This window comes from Rhinolophus sinicus, linkage group LG05, assembly GCF_036562045.2.
Source record: "Rhinolophus sinicus isolate RSC01 linkage group LG05, ASM3656204v1, whole genome shotgun sequence".
Classification (NCBI taxonomy): Eukaryota; Metazoa; Chordata; class Mammalia; order Chiroptera; family Rhinolophidae; genus Rhinolophus; species Rhinolophus sinicus.
In genome coordinates, this window is record NC_133755.1 from 113,575,795 (window position 1) to 113,584,407 (window position 8,613).

At 37.5% G+C, this 8,613-nt stretch overlaps 1 protein-coding gene across 1 annotated transcript in view; it reads right to left on the bottom strand.

Moving 5' to 3' along the window:
• Nucleotides 1–7,602, bottom strand: part of IMPG1 (interphotoreceptor matrix proteoglycan 1) — a 91,360-nt gene extending 83,758 nt beyond the window's left edge. The window contains exons 1-3 of the mRNA XM_019729700.2: nucleotides 7,548–7,602; nucleotides 481–647; nucleotides 197–225 (exon numbers count right to left, since the gene is read on the bottom strand). Coding sequence (XP_019585259.2) covers nucleotides 197–225; nucleotides 481–647; nucleotides 7,548–7,602 — 251 coding nt within the window. The remainder of the gene's footprint in view (nucleotides 1–196; nucleotides 226–480; nucleotides 648–7,547) is intronic.
• Nucleotides 7,603–8,613: the final 1,011 nt, after the last annotated feature.

Consider the following 8,613-nt stretch of genomic DNA (forward strand, 5'->3'; position numbering starts at 1 on the left):
CATATATCTCAGTCCATAAGGTCTACCATTTCTCTTCTTCATTTGTCTTTATGACAATAATGTATAAATTGTCAGAATAACCTACACAGATCTCAGTGGTTGACATAATATCATAACGGTACAATAGCTGAGACTCACTCCATTATGTGATCTTTCAAAAGTCAAGAACATGCAGTACTCTATTTTGGGTACTTACCTCTCAGGGAAGTGTCTCTGTTTTATTCTCTGCAGAAAGAGAAAAAGTAATTTTACCAAGAGATAATGCCAATTGAAGAGCTAAAGTCTATTTTCATTCTCTTTTCCTTTAACTTCACTTCAATCTGCCTGTACAATGTTATTTTGTAAGAATAAAATTCCTGTTGGCCTTATCATACATCTCCAAGCAACCCTTTTGCTGCGGAAACCAGTTAAAATGGAGCAGGGGCTGGAGGTCTGGGAGCTCCTGGGGTAGTGTTCCAAACATCTAGAATTTAGGCTCACCTGCTGAAGAAGATCCAGGTGCTCCTGCGAGTTGCTGAAATTTTTCCCAATGTCAAAGAGGCAGAAAGTCTCCTGCTGGCAGATGCTGACCCAGTGCTGGTACTCCCCTGTGTCAGGTATGTGATCCAGAAAGATTCGATATGCTTCCCATACTGCTTCCTGACACACTGCAATGCAGCACCATTAGGAGTAGAAGATCTGCTCACAACCCAAGTACAATCTTATAATATGGAAAGCCCTTTCGTGGCTTTTGTTGACACTCTAACTCACAGCCCATAGAAATGAATTCATTGAACAACTATGTATTGAGCACCCATGTGTGCAATGGGGAAAAATAAAATAAGGAAGATAGGGAATATGAGCGTGCGCGTGTGTGTGTATGTGTGTGACTGCAATTTAAAGTAGGGTGGTTGAGGAAAGCCTCATTATAAAGGTGACTTTTGAACAGTTTGGGAAAAGGCCCCAAGGTTGGAGAATGCTACGGACATTGAAGGAACAGCAAAGAGATCAGTGTGGCCAGAGCAAGGTCGAGAGTCTCAGATGATGAAGATAGAAGGATGTGGAGAGAGGACCACAAATTGTGTTGGGCCTTGTGAGCACTAATCTTCAAATTAGGTATAGGTACTGGCTGTATCTGAAAACTTTCCAAAGAATAAACAGGCATACAGTTTAAATATAATCAATTTCTGTCTCAACTTTCCTATCATGTTTCCAGATATTGGTCTGCCTAACGGCACACATTTCCTCCTTCACTTTCCCTTTGGTTGTCATCTTTCCCCCATTCATTCATCCCTAATCGTCCTGTGGCACAGTGGCCCTAGGCTGCCACACAAAGGGATGATTGGAAATCATCCCTGAGATGAGATTAAGAAAGCAAGTGAATTTAGTTGAGGGGTAACACATACATGTGTAGTTAGGGTGGTTTCTCATTCTTTGCTTTTAACAGGTTAGGAGTCCTGATGGAGTTGACAGCTGATAGATCATTAAAAACAATGATGACAGCTCATGATGTGATTGTTAGCATATAATGCCAAAGGAAATTAAAGAATAAAGATATTACTATGACAAAACTCCCTCTGTTCCTATCTTTTCATTTATGTAACAAGTTTTCTCAATGAAATTAGGTAAAATAATAGGGATAGAATTGATGCTAAATCCTGCCTTATTTTAGCAGTATATAATATGAATAATAAGTAATATTACATGAACTAATAGAGGAACAATACCAAAGCAACCCCATTTATCCAGAGGCAGAAGCTAATGAAGCTTTAGCTATGGGCCCTTCATTTACACTGGCCCTGTCCAGAGCTTTGCTCCTAATTTTGTATTCATAAACATTAGTACCCACAAAACCAGTATCTGACTTTATATCTGTCTGTTAATAGCAACTTACTTAACTTTTTGTGAAATTTGTATCTATTTGTTTTACTCAATTATATATTAAATGTAATTATAAATGCAAATTAATCCGGAAGAAATTTCTTTGTACACAAAAAGTCTTCAGTCACAGGAAATAAATAAATATATATATATATATATATATATATATATATATATATATATATAATTTCAATTTATGTATATATTTTTGTTACTGAGACTTATTTTAGAGCAACCAATAATAAACTTTCAAGCTTAAAGTAAATTACATTAGGTAAGACTTTGAAGTAGGAAGTAGAAAAGAAATGTGGGTATAGGGAGAAAAGGAATTACGTGACATTTCCTACTGTTAAGAAGAATTCTTTCTGTAACAGCTATATATGATGTCAGAGGGGTAGTAGATAGGGGAAAGGGGGTTATCACTTTGTGAGGGGTGGAAATGTCTAACTATTACATTGTTTTGTATACCTGGAAATAATAATGATTATGATAATAATAACAACAATAATAATAATAATAATAAAAAGAGTTTTTTGAGTATTTGATGGAAAGTATTGAGTGGCTATGGTAGATTCCATTGTATACATATAAATGCTCTAGTTTTTGTTTTATTTTCAATACCAACATTTACAACTCACCAAAAATTACATCTTATCCAAGTGTTTAAACGTATCCAAGTATGAAAATTTTAGGTATCAATGGAAAAGCATGCAAAAGTGTGCACCATTTAAAAATTATGAGACTAAATGAAAAAAATGTTAGATGAATTTTGTTATGAGCAATTATAATATATTGTGTTTTTTAACCTCTAGAAGAATGGGGAGCAATAGAAGGCTTTGGGGCACAATCTGACATCACATGATTTTCTAAAGAATCTTTGACTGATGTGCTGAGAAAGCGGTTGTGGGGAAGAACAAGGTGAGAAAAGAGCAGTTTAGAAACTCTTACTCCTATGCTTTATTCTCCCTCAACCCTCACTTATTCTATGCCTGTATTTCTCTTAGCTTTCTGTTTTAAGGGGCAAAGAGAATTCCAGACCACAGAGGCTCAGTTCATTTACCAGCAGCAACCTGACCAGAACCCACAAAGCCGGGAGTGGGTACAGTCCCCACCACTTCAAACGTGCACTGAGTTTTCCACATTTGGAGAAGTAGCAGGGTCAGCACAGCTGGAGACCAATGCAATCATCTTTTACTAGAGAACCCATGTTTGTGAATATAACCTCTCTCCTGCCAGGCAAGGATCAGAGTTTTAATGCCTTTCCCAACACCAGTCATTATGTAGTCTTCAGACCTTCATCTCTAGTCAAGAGTCTACATGCTGTGCACGAAGGAAACATTTATTCAAACTCTAGGAGTTGTGGGTCTAGTCCAAGCAAACCATCTGCCCTTGCTTTCCTTCTTACCTACATACTCTGCACTCTCTTGGGGGATGTTACTTTGCCCTTCTCCTGCTAGTTTAGTTCAAAACCTGCTGGAGTGCCAGATATAAAACAATACATAAAATAAACTAGCCTTGCCTTTGAGGGCTTAGCGTTGGTGACGTTCTCTAACAATACACATGTGTGAAACATCTGGGAAAGCATGATGGGATAATCCTTCTGTTTACCAGTTTCACATACTCCCACCTGTGTTGCTTTTGGTCTCAGATTAAATTTTCCTTTTATTTCCATTTAAGGCTTGTTTTTAGTGCCTGTATCTTTCCTAGCTCCGCTCCTTTGCCTACTGCTCTTTCTTCTACCTCAGGGGCACAGCATGCCCCCAGCCCCATTAAAACCTACTTTTCACAAATCCTCTGAAAGAACTTTCCCCCAAAGCTTCTTGAAGAATGATCTCCCCGGAGCATTGTAGTTTATAGGGATCGGAGTATTAGAATGAAACAGGAACTAGTAGCTTTTCTTTAGACTTATTGTGAGGAGCAAATTACTTTTGGTGAGTCCCCTGATATCATTTTTCTGGCCTCCTGGAAGCTTAACACACACCAGGAGGCATGGAATCCTTCTGCAATTGGGAGAACAAGAGCAGCAGCCCAAGACCCACTATGAGAGTCTCTTGTCATTCCCTCAACATCAAAAGAAATTTTGAAAGTAGAGGCTTCAAAGGATCTCGGGGCCGGGAGGAGTCTAAAACTTCTTAAAGTTGGATTTTTCTGACCCCTTGATTTATCTGTTCTGCACCATCCTTCTCTGAATCTACTGGGAAGGACTACCGTAGGGATTTTGGAGCAATCCAGAGCCTTGCCTCCCCAGTCTTCCCACAGTTGTTGGCCACCGCCTGAATCTGGCCACAAAGCCTCAGCCTTTCTGCTGAATGTCATACTCTACGCTGTTGGAAGATACAGGAAGAATCCCAGGGAACACATGCCCTGGAGGCCGGACATACTCCAGGATAGTTCTTCACATTTGGAAGGATTAAATGGAATGTGAAGACGCCCACCACAGGATAGGGCACACTTTAGATGGAGAGAGAACACACTGACACGGGAGTCAGGATGCTGGATTCTAACTGCTCTGCCACCAACTGCTCTGCGTATCCCTTAATTTTTCTTATCTGTACATTGGGGGTGTTGGCTAGATGTTGTTTAGACTGGTGCTTCTAGAACTTGAAAATGCAAGTAGATTACCTGGTGATTTTATTAAAGCACAGATTCTAAAAGTAGGTCTGGTTTGGAATCTGAGTATTTGCATTTCTAACAAGTTCCCTGCTCATGGGGATGCTGCTGGTTTGTGGACACTCGGAGTAGCAAGAGCGAGGACTCCCCCTATCTCTAATTTTCTCTAAGACATACATTAATGTGAAAGAGACATTTAGCTTTTGATATTGGGATTGAGAGAAAGAAATAGAGATAGAGAAAGGGAGACAGAGAGACATAGTTTGAAAGAAGGTGGTTGCAAAGGAGGGAGTTTCCCGTGGAAGGAGCACAGTATTCTCCCTGGGAGATGACCTGAAATAAACTTGCCTCTTCTGTGTCTCTGCTTTGGGATAAACCTGTTTACGATTCTACCATGAAGCTCAGAACATTTCACTTGTATTGCTTTAAGCATCAGGAAAAGAAATAGCTCAATATTCAATTTGATTTGAGGAGTATAAGAGCTTTCTTGCCTAAGTTTAAAAGATGTCAACAGATAATTTTGTAAAAGCAGCTACAAGAATAATAAGTGGGTTTCTCTGTTAAAGAAACACTGCTTTCTAGCTGGGTCTTATTTCTAGTTACTTTATGAAGCTATTTGTTAGACTTAAGAAACCCATGTTAATGGATAGTAAAATTTCGTATCACCCAGGGGCAGCCATAAAGATAATGGATTATCATTGCCAGGGGTGGGGGTGGGAGAAAAATAGTCGTTTGTTTCATACAAGGAAGCAAGAATGAAAGAGGCAAACCTAACCAAGAATAAAGAATTAAGAATAAAATTCAGAGCTAAAAATTGGGTTGCAGCAATAGTCTTTTCTTCAAATACTTGTGATAAATCCTATTTGTGAATGTCATAAAGAATTCATAGTTACATGAAAATAGCAATAGGTGTGTTCGTATTCAATGGGATTCATATTATATATATAATATATAGAATACATTCTATATATTACATCTACATATATTATATGTTTTCTATATATAATATATATTCATATTATATATACACATATATACACGCATATATATGTGTGAATATATGTGTGTATACATGTATACCGGGGGTGCCAAAAAATGTATATAAGTGGACACTTTGCTTAACGTTGCTCAAGCAGTAGTTTGCCATAATCAGAAGTGTCTGGACACCTTTGAGCACCTCTTGTAATTGCAGGTGTCAGATGAATTGTATTCATCTTTTGTTATCGGTATATATTGAGTATTACAATTATAATACAGTTTTCCTTTTTTAAAATGTGTATACATTTCTTTGGTCTCTCTTTCTGTCTATCTGTCTATCTATCTATCTATCTATCTATCTATCTATCTATCTATCTATCTATACTTCCATCCATGAACAAATAAAAAATTCCATTTTATTTGTTCATCTGACCAATTGATCAATGTGTAGGCACATTCAACATGAATAATTTACACATGTCACTGTCTTTTCTTTGCATTCCCATTGGCCTGTTTGCCTCCTGTATTCACTAATAAGCATTTACCAAGAACCTGCTCTGCAGAGGTGCTGCGCTAGGACCTCAAGATATTAATACAGTGCACTTGATTTTCTATAATTAGAGTTTTCCTTCTGACTATGATCTGGTACTTCTCATTTCTCTGTGGGTGTGGCTTCTATGAGAATGCAAATATCTCTTTACTTCTACATAAAATGAGACCTATGAGTTACATAAGGCTTGATATTTTTGATACCGTTAATTTATTGTGCCTCCAAAACCAAGAAGAACTCTTCAGATTAATGCAATCCTTGCACATATTACAGATTTAAATACTCAAGAACTATTTGGGATATTAGTATCGTGAAATTGTTTTCAGTTGTCATAATGTACAACACATCGCAGGCTACAATTGAACCAGCTTGCTCTAGTGAATGGGCTTGAAATAGATCAGGGTTACTGTACTTTTTGGAATGGAAGCAAACATTGAGTATAATCATGATGGAAATTAGTAAACCTCCTCAACTTTCACATGTAAGATTGAGGTTAGGCTTCCACTAGACAAGATACTTTGCATTATTCGGAGCTACCTGGGGAATTTAATAGCAGCTACCAAAGATTGCTTTTTTCCTTTAAAGAAGATGCCATGCGAATTTTTTCATCCATGGTAAGTGAACGACAAGGACAGTTACTGATAGCTGTGGTATGACTGAACTCCACTGTGATTTCCAGGCATGCTGTAAGAATCCTGTGATGCTGTCTTGGGAGTAAAAACTGCACTGTAACTCTGCTGGAAATCACAGTAATTGTGTTGTAAATCCCATTAACACCCCTGCATTATAACTGTGTACCTCCGCTTAATTTGTGACTCTTCTGCACTCAGATGTGCTTTCAGGTTTCCTAGTTTCAGAAGTTTTTGCTTAATCAGCAAGAAACAACTTAAACTTATCAAGAAGGGAGAGCATATCTGGATTGTAATGTTGCTTTTGAAAAATAAAATCTTAAGTCATAAATCAACTTGCTCAGATTCCTGACAATGCAATCATCCTGTGCTTCTTATTTCATAATAACAACATTAAAATTCAATATTGGGCTTTCACAAAAATAAAAGAGGTAAAACCCAGATACTAACGCTTTTTGGTGACTTGTTAAATACCCTAATGGTTCTGTGTTGTACAGGACATTATTTTAAAATACAAGAGCAAACATCTACCATACTTTTAAATGTTAGTTATTCATTATTTTCATAATAGTTGGCTGATTTTTATAACTCTTGTGACTGAATGAGAGAGTGGACGTTTTGGGCTGAAAACAACCTATGGATGAATGAAAAGGAAGGGATGAAAAGAACAAAAGACTAAATAGGTTTCATCTCTTTCCTTACCTCTCAATCTATAATAAGCTTGAAGATTGGCTAAAATCTGTTTCATGGATTCCTGCGGACAGACTTTAACCCTTGCTGGGAAAAATGCTGATCGTTTTGTTTGATGCTTTGCCAAATTGAATATTCGTCTCATGGTTGACAGTTTGTACATTTTTGCAGTAGTTTCAGTTGTTTCAATTCTTAGGGCATTGCCTGTGTGTTCAGTTTCAGAATTGTACATCTTAATGGAGAGATCTGCAAAAGAAAGATTGATTTCCTAGTAAATATATACATTTACGTGATTTATGTGAAACATGATAAATGAATGAAATAAACTGAAAATTACAATCCTCTGGTTTATGAAAGTTCTACTTTGGTGCAGCTGCCAAATGTAATAGTCTAATGACAAGGCATTTTCAGAAATATGAGCTCATCAAGTATTTAAAAAAAAAACCAACATCTCAAATCATCTTGCCTTTAGGAACTGCCAAATATTGAAACCGTTTCCCACATATCTCTCTAAAAATCACTCCCACTTAGCACTCAAGCCTCCCGAGAGATGGCCCTTGTGATAGACATTATAGTTCAAGTGGGGAATCACATAGCATAGTGGTACCCAGAGGTATACTCTACATGAGGAAGTGGAGTGCTTCTAAAAACCTAGGGGGAAAAATGCCACGAAACAACCTTCCTGCCTCTTAGTGACAGCCTGGATTTCTATACGGCTGAAGCCAACCAGAGGGTGACTATCTGGTTGTGAAAGTGAGTTACAGCCAGGATGTGTCTTAGAGTTCATTTGCAGAGCAAGCTGGACATTTTATGTGGGGTGGTGAGAGGAAGCATGAAGGGGTGAGGAAAGAGAGTTAGGATGGCTAAGGATTTAACTCTCCATGCCATTTCATCCTGCTGGCTCTGCTGTGTTGTTAGGGTTAGGTCTAGACTTCATTTTTCACTCACTAGACCTCTCATAATAATAACTTATGTTCAGCAAGCACTTTTTCATTTTGAGTTTCTTCAGTTGTATTATCTCATATTGTTCTCACAAAAGCTCTGCTATATAGATGAAACAGACACTATTTTTCTCTTTTTACCATGCTGTAGGGTACTGAGTTTTAGAGGCATTTGAGCTTAACAGTGTGGTCAAATCTTGAGTTTTCCTTTCCCTCTCCATCTCTGTCCTTTTATACATTACTCCATTTAAAATAGGGAGTATTATTTCTTTATTTTCAGTGACATTTTATTTCATTGTTTACTTCAAAGTTGTCTTTAAATTAAGGTAGAAATTATTGATGAACAATTGGGGCC